The following is a 22,396-nucleotide window of genomic DNA, read 5'->3' on the forward strand; positions in this document are numbered from 1 at the left end:
CTTCTAAACAAAGTACTTCAACTTGTGGAGATTGAAGGACTTCATTTCAACGTTTAAGGACATCATATATTTCTACGGTTACATATGTAGATGAGCACTACATTTTACAGGTGCCATTGCTCGAGATTAGGCATAACATTAAAAAACCTTCAAGTGCACTGATAACAAACACATCAAAGAATGTTATAATAATATATAAGAATTCAAATTCTCTGAAATTGGAACGCTATGCTTATGATTACTACTGGATCTATGATGCACCCACAGTAGAACTACAATGCAAAGAAACAAACATGGCGTGTTACATTAAGTAAGTTGAAATGAACAATTTCCGAAGTGTGTGGGTAAATGTGTATATTGGTGAGACCCTCAGGTAGAGCTATGACCTGTGTACTTCTGGATACTGATGTCACCATCTGTCAATAAGGCATCCATGTACAAGCTAAAATCCACCAACGATTGGATGGAAGACCAGTGTTGCAAGTAACATTACCTCACCCATCAGGGGACGTTCATTGATATAAACAAGTAATATTACAAGAAAATCAACACCTTACAATTGAGAAAGGAGATAATTGAAGGATAAAAGAAGGAAAACCAGATTAAGAGGGTGGTAATCAACAAAAAACACTTTCCGGAAAACCCTTGTTAACTTTTGTGTATGCGTTTGAGGCTAAAGACAATTTCTGGTAAACATTTGAACTGAACTTTACTTCTTTGAAAATTACACTAATGGAAGATTTTTTTTTTAAAGAAAAAAAAATGATTGATGCCTTGCCATTGTACACTCACAGACAGCAACAATAGAGCGCCTCCTGAGACCTAGATACCCAAATTGGACATTTTAGTGCTTCTGTAATTTGGGTAATGACTATAATGCCCTCACTGCATTAAATGCGCTGGGGCTCCCATTGCACTATGTGTGGGATCCAAGGCTGTTTACAGATAATTTAGAACATAGAATGAGAGGCAACCACAACCCGGAGTGTAAAAAGCAACCATTTAAGCACAGTACTCCAGGAAACAGGATAATTCTATCCTAGTTAGGGATCTTTTCTCTTTTATTCCATTTCTTTTCAGCTTGTGCAGCCAATGCGTTTCGCCTCAATAAAGGCTTCCTAGGGGCGAAATTGTGTGAATTATGGTCTAGTTTCTTTAGGTATACCACAACATCACCCGTTTATCAGTACATTCTATTAATCTAACCAGCGTATGTTGTTTCACAAGAATGGATATATCAATGGCGTTTCCATCCAGATACAGAGGACCGCAGCATCTTGTATAATGCAAATGTACTACTCGCATTATACTAGACGCTGCAGTCCATAGGACATTGTTAGCCGAGCACAGCATGAAGTGGATATCCCCTGATATTTCTCCAAACTGCTTACACTGTATCTGGATGGAAACGTCATTGATTTCTATTCTTGTGAAACAACGTAAGCTGGTTAGACTGATGAAATAATCTGCTAGACCGTGACGTTGTGGTACAGCTAAAGAAAATAGACCATAACTCACACAAATTTGCCCTGAGGAAGCCTTTAATGAGGCGAAACGCGTTGGCTGTGCAACCTGAAAAGAAATGGAATAAAAGATCACTAACAATGAGTGATTTGTCGTGTTTCTTCGGAGTACTGTGCTTAAATTGTTGCTTTTTAACACTGGATTATCGTTGTATCTCATTCTATTATCTAAAGTGTTTAATGTGAAGCCAATTGGTAGCTGGTCATTTTGAGGTGGGGAATTTGTCATTAAAAATTGGTCATTACTTTAGGTGGTGAGGTGGTAGATTTCCTGGCTGCCAACATTTGTCTCAATCTGTTTGCAGATAGTGCATCACAGACAACACACATTAGGGAAGTATAGGGAGATTTGGGGAGCTTCCCACAAACAAGATAGACACTGTCTAAAGATTACAGCTCAGAGGATGCTACAAATATATGTGTTTTCTTAAATTGATTGGGCAACCTCTGGTGACAGGTAGAAAGTAGGGGAGTCTCAAAAAGACTAACCCAGCCCTCAAAATCTTTTTGTATTAAGTGATCTGCAAATTCAAAGGGAGACCTGGATATTCAACAGCTACCTATTGTCATTGGCACAGCTTGCTACTGTGAAGCAATTTTGAGATCTGTGGATGTATAAAAAACACATAGAGCTGAAATGAGGAATGGTGGCATGGAGACTCAGTCATGTCCTGTATCCAGAACCCACTGTGGAACATGTAAAAGGTTGTCTGCAGATTGTTCTTCGGTTATGGAGATTAGTTGTAGGCTGTGGCCCAAGGCAATGCCCTGTTTCGAGAGACAACTGCACATCGCTTAAGGCAGTTCATTATGGGTACCTAGCCTGGGTACCTAGGCTATGGAGCTTGGAGCAGGGTGTGCCTAGAGCTCACAGCACACAGTTTTCAGATGTGCACACCAGATACTGTGAACATTGGGCTGGGTGAAACCCACATGCTCTGTGTTCATGTGTGCACCTTCTAGCAAGGCTAGTTGCACAGATGCGACTGTACATGAATGAAGCCTGTGGGAAGCAGCTTTAGGATGGATGGGGGATAGTTATTCACCATCTCATGATAGGCATTGACATTGTATTTTACAGAAATCAGCCCCATGTCAGCAACAGTACTGAAACTGAGTAAACATGTACACGATTGAGTGCCTGGCAAGATATGAATTGGCGCTTGTACTTTTGTTTTTTTATGCTTCACAATCGCTGTGAATGAACCTTGAATTTGTGGAGAAGTGTGGCTCAGTGGTTAGAGGCGGCAGACCCGGAATCTGAGATCGACCGTGGACCAGGGTTCGATTCCCCGCCTCGGCGGGTCTCGGGCTCATAAATTCCACGGTCTCGACAATTCTCGCTCCGGTGCCTCCTTGACTCACGGGGTCACACTCTGCGACTCTGGGCAATAGCTTGCTTAATCTCCACATCGGCCCCTCGCGGCGGGATGCCTGGCTTTCACCTTGTGGATACCCTGCCGGGGTTTTTCACAGGGGAATACCAGGACGGGTTCCCTAAGCAAGCGCGGAGATGCCCCAGGGTAAGTCCTGCGCTATATAAGTTTCATACATTTACATTCAGTGACGTCAAAGCAGCCCACGCCTACAGCTTTCAAGCTTTCATATGCTTCTATCTCCTAATAGTCGCAGCTAATATGTTTTACACAAGACTGATGCTAGACCAATAAATACTTATTGAAACGTCCTAACCGCCAACCTGTGTATTTTCTAAGACTAAGTAAGCACGAGTGACTAAGCGAAAAGTACTGTACTGTTTAACACGATCCCGGAGGAATCAGGGTTGTCATGTTCAGTAGTTGCCAGAAAATACCTACACCACTGTAAGATACAGGGGAGTGGTAGTGGCACTGTAGAGCTAGCTGGTCTAACGGCTGACGTATACTGTGGGGGTGTCCGGAATCGGTTTGGTCACCAAGCCCTCAGTTTAGGTCATCCAAAACACACAGGACCTGGGAATTCCTAGGAACTACACAACAGGTCTTCTTCCTCGGCGGTGAGTAGTGACTTTGTTTCTTGCACAGGTTTTTCACCCTTTTCACCTCTTTGCACTGTATCTAGTTTCTACTGCCTTTAGCATTTATTTGTATCAGAAATGTTTCTGCTTTTAGAGCTTCCTTGCACTCAGCTATCACAGCCTTTAGCGCTTCTCTGTACCTGGTTGTCACTGCCTTTAGTGTTGTCGTAGTGTATGAATGACAGCTCTGTGTCGTGTTGTGGTGCAGTACCTCTTGTCTCGACTTTACCAGCAAATTTCTAGCTAATGAAAAAAGAATCTTCTGTAAGGCTTTCACTTTCTTCACAGGGCTTGTATTGGCTGGATTGGCCCTTTGGCTCCACATACACCAACAGTCGATTTTCAATTTGACTGAGGCACTGGCACACATGAGCAGTTTGCTGGACCACAACAAACTCTCAGGGAGAGTTATTTGGGTCGCAGGTTTTACAATACCCCCTATCTCGTTGCATCCTACCCAGCCCAGGTACATGCAAATAATCACCACACACATGGAGCTTAGTATTACACGTCTTTATTCCTCAGCGTGTAACCGTTAACTGAACATTCTACATCATTAATTCTATCGCCCGCATCACTGTTCTATGGAGTCCATTGGGAACCAAAAGAGTCCAGTCATCTCTAACTCACACGACACCACAGGCGCCGTCACTCTACTGCTTTCTGTCTATAGAGCACTGTTGGCGACCGTAGTTTAATCCAAGGCTTAACTTCTAGACTGGCTGGATTAGCCCATATGGCTCATATTTGTGTGTCAGCTTGTCACTGGCAGTAATGCAGCTGTGAAAGCTGGGTCCTCAGAGTCATGAAGCTATGAAGCTGCCTACTCTTAAAATGTATATATAAACACACACACACACACATATATATATATATATATATATATATATATATATATATATATATATATATATATATATATATATATATATACACATCCTGTTTTTCTTGAAGAAAAATGGCCTGCATTTGTAAGAAAAAGATAGCTTTCTTAAAAAATTTTTTTTTAAAAAGACATGATGGTCTGCTGACTCCAGCAGGCCACAATCCCTCTGATGACTGTGATTTCTAGTGGGTCACAAATTGCAACCTAGCTCATTATTATTCTTGCGGTAGGTCGATATGCACCCAACACGAAACAGTATTTTACAAACCAACCTATTAGTACATAGGTTGATTGGTAAAATACCAAACTGCTCCCAAACTGCTCCTACAGCCCATATGTTATGATAGCCTGTACGGGACATTTCAGTGTAGGCAAATCACTTAGTCACTCAGTGCCGTAAAAGATAAGTATGCAAAATGCAAGAGGTGACATGTAATGTAATACTATTAATTTAAAAGATATATCCCCACTTAACGTACAACAACTTCTATCATAGCTTAACACCTCCCTAAAGTATGCCATTTCATTACTCCCCAGCAAGGATAGTGGCTGCCTTACATAAACTAGCATTGGCATAGCCAATAGGTCTCGCATTTGGGACCTTATAAGTGCTTAGCCAGAGCTACTGGCACTTGTGGGGGATGGTTACACTTGAGGCAAAAGTGCATGTAAAGCAACAGGCACGGGAAGCTGGGTACTTACAAGTGAAGCACGGAGTCAAGAGAAGAACTGCACATGTGGGGACATACCTAGGGAAATATTATAGGTAAATCAGGGGCATGGAAGCAGCGTAAGCATGAGTGATGGGTGCCGGCTGCGGAAGATCACACGTGAAGCATGCGGACACTGAAAGCAAAGGTACACCGGCAGGGAATCATATCTGGCCAGGACCAGGGGAAAAGCATGAGAGCTTTGAAGGCATGGGTGGGTCGCTCCTCAAGCAGCGAGGCTGCTCCTCCGTCTTCTCTGCCGGGCGTCCACTTCAGAAACCCCACGATACTCTCAGGATCGCCGTGACTCCAAGTCCACGAAAGGACATATGGCCCAGAAAAGCCAGTTTCAAAGGCAAGTGCCCTCGGCAAAAAACACGGCACCTTGGCGCCAAGAGTCTGCTGCCAAATCGGACACAAAGGATTTTCAGGGAAAACCCCAGATATTCGCGTAACTTCAAAGACAAATGAAATCAATCCTGAAAATGAAAATAAAAACCTTTGCGAAACGAGAAGTTATATATGTGAAGAGAAAGAAAATAGAGCGTAATCCCCACACAGTATTCTAAGTAAGTGTAGAATGCTGATGTGGGTTGTTTGTGCTCACTTCAGACCCAAAACTGGGAGTTATTTGTAAAAATGGGGTGAATATGAGAGAGACGAAGAGAGAGCGAGAGAGAGAGCGAGCGCTAGGTCATACGTCCATCTCCGCTGGCAGGGAAGGAATGCGTTACCTGACGTTGAGCTCTTTGCTGCTCGTTGTGGCAATTTTCTTTTATCTGTTCCAGGAAAAAGCCGATTCCAGGAACCGCATTGTATGTTCAAATCACAGCTCCAGCATTAGTGGAGAAGAAAAACAAACATGTGCGTCGCAATCACAGGCACACAGGTAAAGACACTTACACATCCTTGGCACAGACACAAAGGCAAAAAGGCACATACATTTTTGTGGCATGTAGAGTTTTCTTAAAAAGTAATACATTAAGCACACAATTGAATGTTCACAAAAACCCCAAGACAGTGAGCATGCAATGCCTGCACACTTTCACCAGTCGCACTAAAGAACCACATACCATGTCCAGTTGCACAGAAAGAAAGACCCACATGCAGAACACAGCCATGCAAATGGACGATCTAAGATTAAAAAAACACATTTAGACAAAACACTTCAAGGGAGAGCTAAAGAACAAACAGATATAAAGAAGCAAGCAATACCATATAGACGAAAACAACTGAAAGCGCAGGCTCGTTTTGTGTAAATAGTAACTTGACCCACAAGGAATGCAGCTGCCACCCAGCGCGCCGCTGCTCGCTCCCGGGAACAAAATGCTGTGGGTGTCAACATTATTAAAAGAGGTGGGACATGAACCCGCCTTTAGCCATTCGTGTGATTTCATTAGTGAAAGACACACGCAAAAGCCAATCCGATGTATGGGAGGAGTCAGACCCACACTGAGAAGTTTAGAGTACTTACAAGAAGTCTCCCATAGAGCAACGCATGCGCGCTGTGCTAGGCTCGATCCAAAAAGACATAATAAGGCACAGGGGCTCAAGGAGAAAACAAAAATGAAAACTACATCCTGAACGCAGTAGATTCCATCAGAACTAGTACTAAGCAGCAAGCTGTAACTTGTGACTGGTGGGGTTGAAGAAGCACATTAGAAAACTATTTTATAAAGGGACAGAAAGCATAGTAGAAAATGGCTAATTTGGGGATAGTAGGATTAGGATTTACCACAGAGCGTTTCTTCAACCACACGGCACCTGCACCAAAATGCCTAATGTTCACAGGGATGTGGAGCTGAGCAAGGCCTTTCAAAGAAAATTATTTTCCATGAAAAGGAAACAACAATATATTTTTAAGAATTCTCCTATTTCCTAACCCTGTAGCACAGGTTTACAAACTCACAGAAACATAAGCAAATATATTTTTCGTAACTTTTTTTTCTTCCTGGAATTGATTTTCCATTAAATCATTATAAGAGGAATCTTTCCGCCTCCTACTAATTCGGCCAAGAAAACAGGCATTTTGGGGGAAATATTTCCTACTTCATAAAGCGCTGACAAATGGCTTCATTCAGGTATAAGCTTGGAAATGTAGCAGTGGAAATGTGTGTGCATATCGCTGGGAGTTCAAGAAAATGTCCCTGATGCTCCAGTGGAACACTAACTTAATGTGGGGAGTGAGGCCACGTATGGCCCTGGCACGATGTCAGATACACCCCTTTGACGGTGACATGGGTGTTACCAACCTCCACCTTTATTATTTGGCCACTAGACTCATTGTCGTTCACGACTGGTTCGCTGGGGCTGGTCTGACCCGGCTTATCAGACCGAGCTCAGAACTTCCCACAACTTCAAGCCTACTTGTACTGTGCCCCCATACCGCATACTATCCCACTTATCACTAGAGCGGTCATATCGGCCTGGCGCTCTGCTCTGCACTATATGAGATGAGACAAGAAGCTTACTCAACATACACCTCTGTGGTACGGCACTTGGCTACATGAGGCGTCGACCCTTCAGCGCTTTCGGCAGTGTGATTGGATTGGGATTTCACTCCTTGGGGACATTTGGGTGGGGGACCAGATCAGGGCCTTCTCTTAACTGTAGCAACGCCACTCCCTTCACACCACCCAATTCTACAAGTACAAGTACAGCTTCGACACCCCCTCACCGTGCCTATCCCACCAAACACCTCACTTCTTGAATTTAGCCCGGTAGAGGCCCAGGTCATGATGGGGAACTTGGGTAGAGGGGGAATGTCGTGGATTTACCGCTCCCTTGTGAACAATGGCACCCGCTGGGAGGGATGGCTGGGTCCCCTAGAGGAGGCAGTTAGGCGAGATGCTCTCATGGCTCCCAAAACTCTGACAAACTCCTCTAAGCTACGTCTCATCCAACTCTACTATCTTCACACGGCATACCTTACCCCCACGCGCCTATACAGAGCAGGACTACGTCCTTCCCCAGACTGTGCACGATGTGGCCACGCCCCGGCTGAGTTTTATCACATGGTCTGGCTGTGCCCTGTTCTCTATTCATTCTGGGTGGGTGTGGAATCAGAGCTCACACAGATTTTGGGGTGGCTGGTCCCCCATGATCCCTTACGCCTTCTCCTGGGAGTATTTGATGGCCTTGACGGCTCTAGAGCCGACAAACGCTTTCTGGGCACTGCGGTTGCGGTGGCCAAGTGAGATATTGCAGCGGCCTGGTCACAGGCCAAACTCCCTACTGTACGTAAGGGGTGACGGGGTGGACTGGTGTGTGGCCCAAGAAGAACCCCTCTTTGAGGCCCGGGGATGTCCTGAAAAATTTGAAAAAGTTTGGGGCAAGTGGCTAAATTTACAGTTTTGATTGCTGTGCATTTTCTTCTCCTGACTTGCTACATTGACCTTTCCCACGAGATGTCTTGTTCCAGGGCCTTACACTTGGGCTGGGTCTCCTGTTGTCTACTGGTGATGGACTTTGATACATTGTATACGCCTATGCTGTATTGTTTTCCTCAAATGCTCATAAATTTGATTATAAAAAAAAAAAACTGCTAGAATATCCGCAATCGTAAAATGAAAAGGCAGCTTGAAACATTCTGTACAACAGCTTTAGAACATTGGAACTTATTCAAGCATAAAGTTGTATTCATTAGGCACCAGAGCACAGAGTATTAAAGCCGACCTCCCCACTTGACTAAAAGTATGTGATACTTGTTTTTTGGGATTGGCACGTGGAGATATGGTAACCACCGACACTTTAAAAGCTTAGCGAATATTCATAATCAAAATCAATGGCTTTTTCACATTCAATTTATATACTTAATTTTAGGAGCAGAAAATGATGCAGGAAGTGTTCAAATTGGGTTTGAAAATGCCCCATTCAGCCTGATATTTTCAATAAGAGGGAAGGTAAGGAAAGTGATTACGACTATAAACAAATACTTCACATGTCCAGAACTAATAACACTAACACATGGCCATTAATGATCTGTGTACATTTCTATTTACAATAAGTCATTATTTTTGACTAACATGTGATTTTACCAAAATCAGAGCCTTTATTTCAAAAAGGGACATTTTCTGGCAATCCCTGTTTTTGTTCAACAAAATAACTTAATGAAGTATCAGATATGGCAATATTTAACACATGTAAACCAACCGAATTAAATAATTTTGCGAGGATAGTAAAAAAATGTAGTCTGCAACATGATTCATAAATACTTGCATCTATACGTAGAAACCAAACCACTGACTGCATGTAGCTCTTTTGGAATTTACAGGTATTTACTTGCCCTTCTAATATTTCTTGTTCTGTTTTAAACAAATGTTGCAGTTTTCCCTAGCTACTACCCACAAATACTTACTGGTGTATACTTACAGTGTACTTATTTTTACATTTACAATTTTGTTCGCTGCGTTGAAGCCAATGTCATTTAGCTTTTCCCATTTCAATATAAAATTGTGCCAATCTGCTGCATTGTCTTTAACTTTTCTCGCGCTGCCAGATACGGCGGGTCTCTTTGGGGTGATGGATCTAGGACTCCTGGCTGCATAAAAGAAAACAAACGCAAGAAAGGATTAGGGAGCCTTCATCTATAATAAATACTAAAGACATGGCAATTCCTGATGCCAGATTAGACATAGCTGGCTCGTTCATATGAACAGCATACAATCTATAGCATTGTAAAGTATAGTATTAGGTAAAGCAAAACCACACATAAAACAGGTAGTTGCAAAGCTGATACTAAGTGCAATTTCAAAATAAAGGGCTCGCCAAGTGTTATTACCGGTACGTCCCTCCTCCTCGTCCCAGTCATTACAAAGAGCCAGATGTAGCGAAGGGTTTTACCCATTCTATGTCTTGGGAACATTCTTTAGTACACATGGGCATTAGGCACTGTTAAGGGCAGGAAACAAAACAGTAATGCTTCTAGCTAACTCCACTCATCCTCAGCTGGGTGCTATAAGTAGGCTAACATTTCCCCAGCACTTCCTGCTTAGTTTCCTGTCTTATAGGATGAGGACTAGGAGCATTGAGGCAGTAGTAGCCGGGCTAGTCTGCAAATACTGTGCTAGAGTTTTCCTCTCTGCTAGGCTCCGAAGGAACTCTTGTGCGTTTGTGGTAGCAATATGCTGTGTTGAGTTGTGACTGTATCCCTAAACCCACTTATTAAGTAAGAGTATGTTCTTCTTACTTACTTATGCCCTGATAAGCGTTATATTACAGTGGAGATGCTATTGGCTGTCAGGATTGCACATGCGAGGAGACCGATGGTCTGCACATGCGGCGACTGTTTCCAGTAGGAAGAAAAGCAAGCTAGTTGCATTATGGACAACCTCGCCAACTTCGGACTCAAGCAACTGGTCAACACCCCACCCACTACGCCGGCCACACGCTTGACCCCGTCTTCTCATGCAGCAAGCACATCACCTTCAGCCACTCCACTGGACTTCACTGGACCGACCACAGCTGCGTCCACTTCAGCTTCAGAAGAACCACGACCCACCACCACCCGCAACAGGTTCCTCGCTGGAGCAAGATCACCGCAGAGCAGCTCACCACCTCCCTCAGCCATAACCCTCCCACCAGCACAGCGGACCCCAACGAAGCAGCCCACAACTTCACGCAGTGGCTGACCGCCTGCGCCGACGACCTCGCGCCACTGAAGAACCCTCCCAGCAGACCCAGAAGCAAGAAAGCCTCCTGGTTCACCGACGAACTCAAGGACTCCAAGAAGAACTGCCGCACCCTCGAGAAAGCCTGGCTCCTCGACCAGACCACAGACAACATGACCGCCCTCAAACACGCCACCCGCAAGCACCACCAGCTTATACGCACCACCAAGAAGACAGCACTGAAGGAACGACTGGACAACAACGCCCACGACAGCAAGGAACTCTTCAGCATCGTCAAGGAGTTCTCCAACCCCAGCACCGGCAACAACGACATCACTCCCTCACAAGATCTCTGCGACTCTCTCGCCTCGTTCTTCCACCGCAAGATCGCCGACATCCACAAGAGCTTCGGCGCACCATCCACGCACCCAACCGTCGAACCAACGCCCCCCCCCCTGCCACCCTCTGCACCTGGACCACGGTAACCACCGAAGACACAGCCGCAAAGATGAACACCATCCACTCCGGATCTCCAACCGACCCCTGCCCCCACCACGTCTTCAACAAGGCCGACTCCACCATCGCACCCCAACTCCGGGACATCATCAACACCTCCTTCAACACCGCCACCTTCCCGGAGAGCTGGAAGCATGCCGAGCTCAGCGCCCTACTGAAGAAACCAACAGCGGACCCCACCGACCTCAAGAACTTCCGCCCCATCTCGCTCCTCCCTTTTCCTGCCAAAGTCATCTAGAAGACCGTCAACAGTCAGCTCGCCGCCTTCCTCGAAACAAACGGATCCCTCGACCCATCGCAGTCCGGTTTCCGAGCCAACCACAGCACCGAGACCGCCCTCATCGCGGCCACCGACGACATCAGAACCCTGCTCGACAACGGGGAAACAGCGGCCCTCATCCTCCTGGACCTCTCCGCAGCATTCGACACTGTCTGCCACCGCACCCTAGTGCAGCGCCTCAGTAACATCGGAATCCAAGAGAAGGCACTGGAGTGGATCATCTCGTTCCTCTCCGGAAGAACCCCGAGAGTCCACCTCCCCCCGTTTCGATCCGAGGCCACCGAAGTCATCTGCGGAGTACCACAAGGATCATCACTCAGCCCCACCCTCTTCAACGCCTACATGAGACCACTTGCAGCCATCGCACGCCAACACAACCTCAACATCATCTCCTATGCCGACGACACCCAACTGATCCTCTCCCTCACCAGAGACCCCGCCACCGCCAGAACCAGCCTACATGAAAAAATGAAAGACGTCGCCGAGTGGATGAAGAACAGCCGCCTGAAACTGAACTCAGACAAGACGGAAGTCCTCATCCTGGGACCATCGCCCTCCGCCAGGGACGAATCCTGGTGGCCCCCTGCCCTGGGCACCGCTCCCAAGCCAACAGACCACGCACGCAACCTGGGCTTCATCCTGGACTCTTCCCTCTCGATGACCAGACAAGTCAACGCCGTCTCCTCATTGTGCTTAAACACCCTACGCATGCTCCGCAAGATCCCGACCGAAACCAGGAAGACGGTCACCCAGGCACTCATCACCAGCCGACTGGACTACGGAAACACCCTCTACGCCGGAACCACAGCCAAACTATAGAAAAGACTCCAACGCATCCAGAACGCCTCCGCCCGACTCATCCTGGACATCCCCCGACGCAGCCACATCTCCGGCCACCTGAGGGACCTGCACTGGCTCCCCATCAGCAAGAGGATCACGTTCAGGCTCCTTACCCACGCACACAAGTCTCTCCACGACCTGGGCCCCAAATACCTCAACGACCGCCTGACCTTCTACACGCCCACCCGCCAGCTACGTTCTACAAGCCTCGCCCTCGCCGCCGTACCACGCATCCGAAGAGCCACCGCCGGAGGAAGATCCTTCTCCTACCTGGCAGCGAAGACATGGAACTCCCTCCCCATCCACCTCCGGCTGACACAGGACCATCTCGCCTTCAGGAGACAACTCAAGACCTGGCTGTTCGAGCAGTAGCGGACCCTTCCCCCAAGCGCCTTGAGACCCTCCCGGTGAGTAGCGCGCTATACAAATGTTATGATTGATTGATTATGGGGTTTTTTTTGCATACAAAAAGGGTATGCAGCGTGCTTTAAACTTGAATTGGTGATTTGGTACTGAGTTGCTTGTGGACTGTTGCTACTGTTGTGCATTGTGAGGAAGCATACACACAAAAAAAGGAGACACGTGTCACCATCTTCCTCCTCATCAAGCAGACCTCCTTCTCCTCCTCTCAAAAAAAAGCAGAGGAGGAAAATGGGAGGATGAACTGGTCGAGAAGTTAACTATGTATTCACATTTACCTGCTTCCAGATGGTTCTTCGCTGCCGCCTCAAGATAAGAAAAGGAATGTATATTTCCAAAGTTACACTGCGTGAACTTTTAAATTAAATAAATGATAATATAGGATTTCCAGTGAAAGAAAGAGAGGTTCATCTACGGATTCATCATTAAGTCAAGGATGTTGCTCATAATAAATGGAAGGTCTCTGACAAGATTAGCCTATCTAGGTGTATGGCTATAATGTATACAAACATGATGGAACCAAGTAGAATCATCAAAATCCCCCGATTGGAGGGACAACACTGGTGTTCAAATCTCTCTTTTATTTCAAACAACAACTTAATCATTCCAATGTGTTGGTAAGGTCAAAAAATACGGTGACTGTGGCCTGTGTCACTCATCAATGAGTCTTTGATCAGTGAAACATCTATTCTCAATATTGGCACTGCATATTAAGGGTCTGGGCAATGTGGAGGCAGATCAATTGAGCAGACTGTTTACCTCCTCCCAAAACCTAACACTGTCCAAAATAACCTTCCAGAAGGTATGCAGGCGGTTTGGAACCCCTTTCAAGGACCTCTTTTCTTCCCGAATGAACACCCTTCTCCCTTTTGGTTTTGCTCCAGGTTCCTGGAACAGGGAGCATGGGGAGTGGATCCACTTGTTCTCAAACGGTCAAACAAACTGTTGTTTTTTTCACTATTTCCATTAATCCAGAGGTGGTTGTTAAAGATTCAACAGGAGAAAGGTCACTTTATTGTAGTGCTTTTTTCAGGCCCAGAAGTACACAGTTACCATTAATAAAAGGGATGGTGCTTCAACCTCTTTGGGTTCTTCCACATTTGTCTTCTTCTCTACTTCCTGTGAAACACACCCTGTTGGCTGGGAGGTTGAAAGGTTAAATCTGTAAAAGCAAAGAATGTCTTTACAGTTAGGAGAAGTAGGTCAAGGTTCCAGAAGATCTTTCACTCTCAAATCTTACTCTAAGTTTTTGGCTTCTTTTGCGTCTTGGTGTTGGTGTTATTTGCACAATCAATCTTCAATGTTATGTTATGTTATGTTATGTTATTTATGTTTTTAATATAGCGCAACGGATACTCAAAAAGAGTGTCCCGGCGCTTTGGGTAAGGGGAACAGATTCAGAATAACATAACGCAATTAAAAAGAACACAAAAAGACAACGCACACACAAAGAAACAAAAAAGAGCAGCTAGTGAGGCCTACTGGGTGAACAACCAGGTTTTAAGACCTCTCCTGAAGTCCAAAAGACTAGTCGCTCCCCGAAGTGAGAGTGGAAGCGCGTTCCACATCTGTGGGGCTAGCAGACTGAAAGAACGGCCGCCCCGGCGAGCTCTCTTAATGCGAGGGACGGCCGCCATAAGCAGCGATTCAGACCGCAGAGAGCGGCCCGGATGGTAAAAGACCACTCTCTTCTGGAGATGTTTAGCTCCTACTGCGTGGAGTGCCTTATAGGCCAATATCATGGCCTTAAAAGCGATCCGTTTACGGATCGGAAGCCAATGCAAAGTCCTAATTAACCCAGAGGCACTGGCGCGTCTGTTTAGACCAAAAATGGCCCTGGCCGCCGCATTCTGCGCGACCTGAAGCCGCTGCAGCAGGTACTCAGGTAGGCCCAGGTAGAGAATGTTGGCATAATCCAACCTGGAGCCTATCAGGGCCTGCACTGTCAGCCTCCTATGCTCCTCCGACAAAAGAGGCAGGAACCTCCGCAGCATTTTTAATAGGCCGAAGCAGGTGCCGGTCACCCCAAAAATCTGGGCTTTCATTGACAGTCCCCCATCCATCTTAACCTCCAAGTTCTTAGCCACAGGGGAAGAGCCGGACGGAGGGAACATGTCAATGGGCCACCAGGCCTGCCAGCTAGGCTCCGCATCGCACCCGAAAAAGAGTACCTCGGACTTATCGGAGTTGCACTTGAGGCTGTGCAGTTGGAACCATGAAAACACAGCCCCAAGGCAACTCCGGATACTCTCCCCGTCAAAGTCAGCCCCTCTCTCGCAAGAGAAGAGGAGCTGGGTGTCGTCGGCATATGACACGATCCGGACACCGAAAGACTCCACGACCGCCGCCAAGGGGGACAGAAAGATATTAAAGAGGGTCGGGCTCAAAATAGAGCCCTGAGGGACCCCGACTCCCAATGGCGGCATCACAGCGGTGTCAGGCGGCGTCCAGATCGTTTGCCGGCGGTCGGCAAGAAAGGATGAAAACCATTTGAGCACCGTCCCCCGCAGGCCAATCTCATAGAGTCTTGCGAGAAGGCCATCATGGGGGACGGTGTCAAAAGCCGCCGACAAATCCAGCAACACCAGCATGACTTTGCCCCCGGTATCCAACACTCCCTTGATGGTTTCAGAAACCTCAAGGAGCGCGGTTTCGGTACTACGATTAGTGCGGAAGCCAGACTGGGAGTCGTGCAAGATCTCATGAGACTCCAGGTAATTGGAGAGCACCGACTGGACGTGCTTCTCCAGGATTTTAACGAGGGCCGGCAACAGCGAAATCGGTCTATGATTGGCTGGGACCTTCGGGTCGAGCCCCGGTTTTTTTAGCAGCGGGATGACCATCGCCTGCTTCCATCCTGGCGGAACCACTCCCTGACTCAACGAAAGATTGAGAAGAGGGTTCGCCAGTGGGTTAACCACCTCCGCCAACTTACCCAAGAGCTTAGCTGGGCATGGGTCAAGTGGCGACCCCGATTTTAAATTGCCCATAAGTGCTAAGGAGGCAGAGGCCGGCAGAGATGGAAACTCGGCCAAAACGGCGCCCTGCCAAGCGGGAGAGGGAAGGCCAGCCGCGGAAATAGACGATGTTTCCTCAGGCGCTCCCGATGGAAAAGAATCCTGAATAAGCTTTATCTTGGCCGTAAAAAAACAGGCAAGGTCCGCCGCCCAGGACTCTAGGGGCACCTCTTCCGACGTGACGGCCCGGGGAGAAGTAAATTCTCTCACAATAGTAAAGATTTCCTTACTAGAGTTCGATGCTGCGTCGATTCTGTCCGCAAGATAAATTTTCTTTGCAAGGCGGATATCCCGATGGTAATCATTCACCACGCGTTTGTAGGCAGACCTGTCCACAATGTCATAGTGTGCCCGCCAGGCCCTTTCGGCAACCTTGCACTGCTGCCGCGTAGCCCGCAGTGCTGCAGTAAACCAAGGGGCCGAGACCCGCTTAGATGTTAAGCGGGGAGGCAACACCGGGGCCAGATCCTCAAGCCTATCCGCAAGCCACTCCTGCAGGGACTCCAGGTCTCTCTCGAGGTCTCCGACAAGCGGGCAAGGGTGATCCACAGCGGCCTGAGCCAACATCTCAGGGGTCACTCGATTGAACGCTCTGGCAACACCAGCCCGTTGCTGAGGGGCAGGGACGGACGATCTAGCACTGCCAGTGATAGAAAATTTGGCAAGGCAGTGATCCGACCACACAACCGGGAGAATCTCATCCACCACCAGAGGCGAAGTGGAGAAGACCTGATCAAGCGTGTGCCCCTTAGCATGAGTCGGCCCCCTCAAGTAGGGGATAAAGCTCAGCGGAGTCAAGGTGTCGGACAGCTTTATAGCAGCGGGGTCAGACAGATCGTCCATTCGGATGTTAAAGTCCCCCGCAACTATGCAATGCTCTGCTCTCAAGGCCAATCCCAGCAACACCGACTCAAGATCAGCAAAGAACGTGCCAGACGGACCCTATTTCTGCAATTTTTCTATTCTTGGATGGTTTAGACAAAAATCTTTCACCATCTACTCTGAAGTTGGAGTGGTGTGTGGTTAAGACTTTTCGTGCGCATGAAAACTCATCGTAGGGAAAAAAAGTTCTAGTTTAGAATGTGTAAGTGTTTCTCTGTTTTTTAACGTCTCTGGCATTTGTGCTTCCTTGGGATCTCCCACTAATGTAGAAGTATTTGCAGTCCTTTAGCTTTGAGCACTGCGGATCTTAGCCAAAGTGTGTTTCTTCAGTGCAATTACTGTAGCATGGAAGTTAGGGGAACTATGCTCTTCAACGTCACCCTCCTTTTTTTAAAGTTTCTGTGTGATGCTGTAGTCTTGTAACAGGATCCTACTATTCTATGGAAGGTGATTTTTCATGTCATACTTCTCAGGAGATCATCCTTCCAGTTTTCTTTGCTTTTCTTTTTTCTGAAGAAGAAAAGTTACTAAATGTGTTGGATGTTAGGCATTATCTGTCAGTTTATCTTATAAACAGAAAGCAATTTCCAGGCTTCTAAAATGATTGGGTTAATGGATTAAGGAAGCTACATTGTTTGCCTGATTGATTCTGGAAGAAACAAAGTTCCACCAGGAGTGTTGAAGCCTCTTGGGCTGAATTACTGAATGTTTCCTTGGATCCCTGGAAGAGATTTGCAATGCCAGTACCTGGGCCTCACAACACACATTCATAAGGCATTATAGACTTCAAAATGTGCAGAGTAAACAGAACAATGGTGGTTTTGGAGAGTCTCAGTCAGCAATGTAATAGTTTGCCAGTATTTTCCTAATAAATTTGATTCATGATAATTTTCTAACTGCAATTAAATCAATAGGTATTGCATTATTTGGTGATCATGTTTTGGTTAAAGGCCTTATGGTTTTGGTATACATCAAAAGTAATGACTGGGACAAGTAGAGGCAATGCGCCAATTACTTACTGATAATATTTTTTACTCTTAGCCCTCATACAAGTGATGACCAGCCGACCCTCTCTACGTCCAGGCCTTTGATAAAGAGTTGGATTACAGGAAGTGCTTAGAGAATGCTAGACTACTTATAGAACCCAGTTGATGGTAGGTGTGGTAAATTAGAAGCATTCCCGTTTTGTTTCCTGTCCTTAACAATAGTAACAATCCGCACCAAGTAATAACCGAGATGAGGACGGGTTAGATTAAGATTAATGAATATTAATCAATAAAACATTTTTTTTTAAAAAGAGTAATGAAGATAACTCTTAAGTAATCGGGGCACTACTCTGGAAGTGGGCATAGAAAAAAGACACAATAGTGGTGTTCCCAGCAGTCGTGATGAAGAGGTTCTTGCCCACCATTTTCACTTATAACAGAGAACCAGTTCAAGGATTGTTCCAAATTCTTTTAAAGTGCATTGCAGTGTTTAACCATCAATATCTGGTACACAATCCAGCAACAAACGTCGTTTATATTTATGGTAGTCAAGGATGGAGTATGTAATGTGAGTGCAGGCTGAACTTTTCTCATAGAGAGAGCAGCACAGATCAAGCTCTGGCAACAGCCTCCTGTATTTGCATCATTGTCTCACATGAGCACAACCTAGGGATTTATTTCTACTGCCAGTGTGTCTTCCCCGCCCATTGTCCATCCATGTGCGTGGTATGTAAAGAGTGAAGTAAGAGCTGCAGCATGGCCTTTGCACATCGAGGGTGAATGAACAGCAACAGCGAAACGAAAGAATGTAAGCTTGAATATGGGTGCATGCACCCAGCAGTGTCGCAAAGAAAGATGCTCTGCCACCAAGCTACACACTTATTTCACCCTCAATGTGTGAGGTCACGTTGCTTCCTCCAGTTTCTATCCTCGAGCTGCACAGAGCTGCTCCCTGGAGGGCTAGAGTGCCTAGCATCTAGTGGTGGCTAAATAAGCACCCATTTGCATCTCAGGGAAAAGAGCTGCCCTTTCCATCTGCAGTTACAGGTAAAGTTAGAAAATGTTGTCACTCACACTGCCTGACACCCCTAGAATCGAATGGCTGTCCACTAAGCTGATCAAAACACGAATGACACTGAGAGCAAAGCCAACAGATGAAATGGGATGGCCTATTGCCCTTTTTTGGGGTCGAGCCTGTAAAAGCATGTGCTAGCGCGTGTGTCTTGCTTGTAAGACACTGTTGTTGTTAAGAAAACCTGGAGCCTGCCCATTGATCTCCATTTGTTGGTTTGTGTGGCACTCTTCTTTACAGCCTTGTAATTCGTCAAGGCAGGCCTAACATCATTCCCGGTCTTCTCTGCGGAGCAGGGACCAAGCACCGATTGGTTCAACGTAATCAGGGCCCACCAGCTGCTCCTGACGTGATTGAGGTACTATTTTGTTCTTTTGAATGGTTAGTGCCCTGCAAACAGAAGGCAGGTAACTGACTAAAATGTGCCCAGCAGGACAAACAATTGCAAAGATTCTTTTTCTATAGTTAACTTTCTTTTATTTTGCCTTGTCTTCTATTCTCACTTTGCACTCATGTTTTCCTTTGTTTTTGCTTGTGGGCACTGTTCTCAAATGATGAGGATTATCTTATTGCAAAGCAACATTGCTTCTTGCTTAAGTGTAATATCTGAAATGGTGCTTTAACACATAATCGCGCAGTACCCCCAAGCCAATCCACCCCTTCCCACACCAATCCGCCTCACTCAATCAAATCCACCCAGACCAATCCAATCCACCCTACTTCAATCAAAACCACTCTTCCCACTCCAATCCACCACATTCCAATCCTCCCAACCCACCCCATTCTAATCCAAAACAATTTGCCCCACTTCCATCCTCCCCACTTCAATCCAAAACAATCTGCCCCACTCCGGTCTGCACCACTCTGGTCCAAAACAATCTGCCCCACTCCAATCCAGCCCAATCACATCCACCCCACCCCACTCCAATCCAATCCACCCACTCCAATCCAAAACAACCTGCCCGCTCCAAATCCAAAACAATTCGCCCCGCTCCAATCCAAAACAATCTGCCCCTCTCCAATTCAAAACAATCTGCCTCCCTCCAATCCAAAACAATCTGCCCCTCTCCAATTCAAAACAACTGGCCCCGCCAATACAAAACAATCATCCTCACTCCAATCTAATAAACTCTGCTCAACTCCAATCCACCACATTCCAATCCACCCCACTCAAATTCACTTTACCTTACCTCATCCCAATCCAATCCACCCCATTCCAATCTAATCCACCCAAATCCAATCTATCCCACTCCAATCCACCCCACCCCAATCTACCTCAAACCAATCCGCCCCACCCCACTCCCAAGCAGTTCACCCATCCCCAAACCAATCCGCCTCACTCCAATCCGATCCACACCCACTGCAGTCCAATCTACTTGTCTCCAATCCACCCCACTCTACTCAAATCCACCCTTCTCTATCCCAATCCAATCCACCCCACCCCAGTTCAGTCCACCCCACTCAAAACATTCCATCCAGTCCACCACACTCCAATCCACCGCACTCTGCTCAATCCATCCCATTCTACTCAATCCAACCCACTCTACTCCATACAATTCACCTCAATCTACTCTATTCCAATCCACTCCACTACTTCAATCCACTCCAGCCCACTCCACCCTATTTCAGCCCACTGCACTCTACGACACTCTCTGCCACTGAACTCTACTCTACTCTACTCTACTCAACGATATGACACTCTACTCCCCCACTCCACTCAATGAAACTTTACTCAAAAAAATCCAGTCTATGACCCTCTATTCCCCCCAATCCAGTCTAGGGCACTCCACGCCACTAACCTTTAGACATGCTGAACAGCAGCAACACTGGTCTACAACATGGAAAAAACGCATTGCCAAAGCCAATAGCTCTTGTGTAGGCGAGACCTACTGGCTTTGCCAATGCTTGTTTCTGTAATTAAGATAACGGCACTATCTCGAGAAACAGCTGACGGGGGCTATATTATTATTTCAAGCAGTAAGGCTGGCAAACACCTAGCGCTGTCCCTAGGCCAGACCTAAAAAGTCACCTTATTCCAGGAGTGTGGCATCTAGAGCCTGGTATTCGAGCTTGTTAGATCAGGGGTCTCTAGTTGGCAATGGTATTCACCTCTGTCCAAATAGGGACCCTTACTTCTAAGTCAAGATAAGGGGATTACACTTCTAAATAACCCCTGTTCACCCGATTGGCACGAGCAGACAGGCTTATCTCAGAGGCAGTGTGTTAAGAATTTGTGAATATACACAGTAATACAGTGAAAACACTACAGATGGACACAACACAGGTTTTATAAAAATAAGTATTCTTTATATAGACTTAACACAAGACCACAAATTACAAAAATCCACAATACTGTACTTAAGATTGACTTAAAGATTGTAAAAGTTACTTAGTTCAAGTAGATGATATATGCGACAAAGTTCTCAACAAAGTACCTGGATGCGTAACGCAAAAATGAACAAAAGGCTCTCAAAAGGGGAGATGCGTCGGTTCCGTGATCGGGGGGAGATGATGCATCGCGCCTCAATGCTTGCGCAGAGTAGGGGGTGCGTTGTGATCCTTACCGGTGCAGGGATGATGCGTAGGTTCTCGGCTTGTGGTACGGTTGTGATGCGCAAGATGGCGCCCCGATGCGAGAATCCTGGTGCGATGAAGGAAGATGGCACCCTTGATGCGACGATGATGCGTAGATGCCCTGGCAGCCTAGCGACGACTCTGTACTTTGAAGCCGCGACAGGCCCTGCGACACGCTTCTCCGGTGATGCAATGGCGACTCTCTCGATGGCATCACGCTTCTCTGGTGATGCGACAGCAGGCAGCTTTGACGAAGACACGCTTCCTGGGAGATGCGGTGGTGGTAGGCTTCTCCGGCGCTGCGACGATCTCAGCTGCGGCGGTGTCACGCTTCTTCTCGTTGCGACGCGCTCCCAGCGACATGCAGGCTTCTGCAGTTAGAATTCCCAGCAAGGAAATTCAGAGGGGAGCTGGAGATGAAGTCTTTTGTCCCTGAGACTTCAGCAGGAGGCAAGCACAAATTCAAGCCCTTGGAGAATATTCTGTAGATGATGAAAGTCCTTAAAAAGTTCCTTCTCCTTTCCCTTGGCAATAAAGAAACCACTGCAGGCCAACCCAGCAAACGGCACACTGGCCGAGGGGCAGTCCAAACTCCTGCAGCTTCCTTGGTTCTTCTCCTTGGCAAAAGGTTTCTTGTTCCCAGAAGTGACCTAAAGTTGTTGGGTCTGAGTCCCAATATTTTTACTACTTTTCTCTTTGTCTTCTGAAGGCAGAGAGGCCTCTGCTTAGTCCAAACCAGTTCCTGAGCACTCTGTTTACAGGACCCCTTCTTTTATTTCACAGTGCAGGGCAGAGACATCAGCCGCACCCCAGGAGGTACAGCCAGCATTGTGGAGTGAAGGCCCAGCCCTACTTAGGTCCCAGGTGCAACTCCTCCCTCCCATCTAGATGCAGATCTCCCTATTCACCACTGGGCTGACTCATTCTGTCTCCTGGAATCCCCCAGCCCTGTCACTCAAACTCCAGACAAGGAATACACAACCTAGCAGAGGCAGGCTTTGGCTAGTTAGACAAGAGAATACTTAATTTCTAAAAGTGGTATTTTCAAACACAGAATGTTAATA

General features: G+C 46.6%; 1 protein-coding gene across 1 annotated transcript in view; it reads right to left on the reverse strand.

Annotated features, from left to right (window-relative positions):
- CINP (cyclin dependent kinase 2 interacting protein) overlaps nt 1-22,396 on the reverse strand; it is a 90,544-nt gene that overhangs the window by 52,349 nt on the left and 15,799 nt on the right. The window contains exon 2 of the mRNA XM_078660211.1: nt 9,508-9,676. Coding sequence (XP_078516337.1) covers nt 9,508-9,676 — 169 coding nt within the window. The remainder of the gene's footprint in view (nt 1-9,507; nt 9,677-22,396) is intronic.

Source organism: Lissotriton helveticus, chromosome 9 (genome assembly GCF_964261635.1).
Source record: "Lissotriton helveticus chromosome 9, aLisHel1.1, whole genome shotgun sequence".
In the NCBI taxonomy this organism is placed as follows: domain Eukaryota; kingdom Metazoa; phylum Chordata; class Amphibia; order Caudata; family Salamandridae; genus Lissotriton; species Lissotriton helveticus.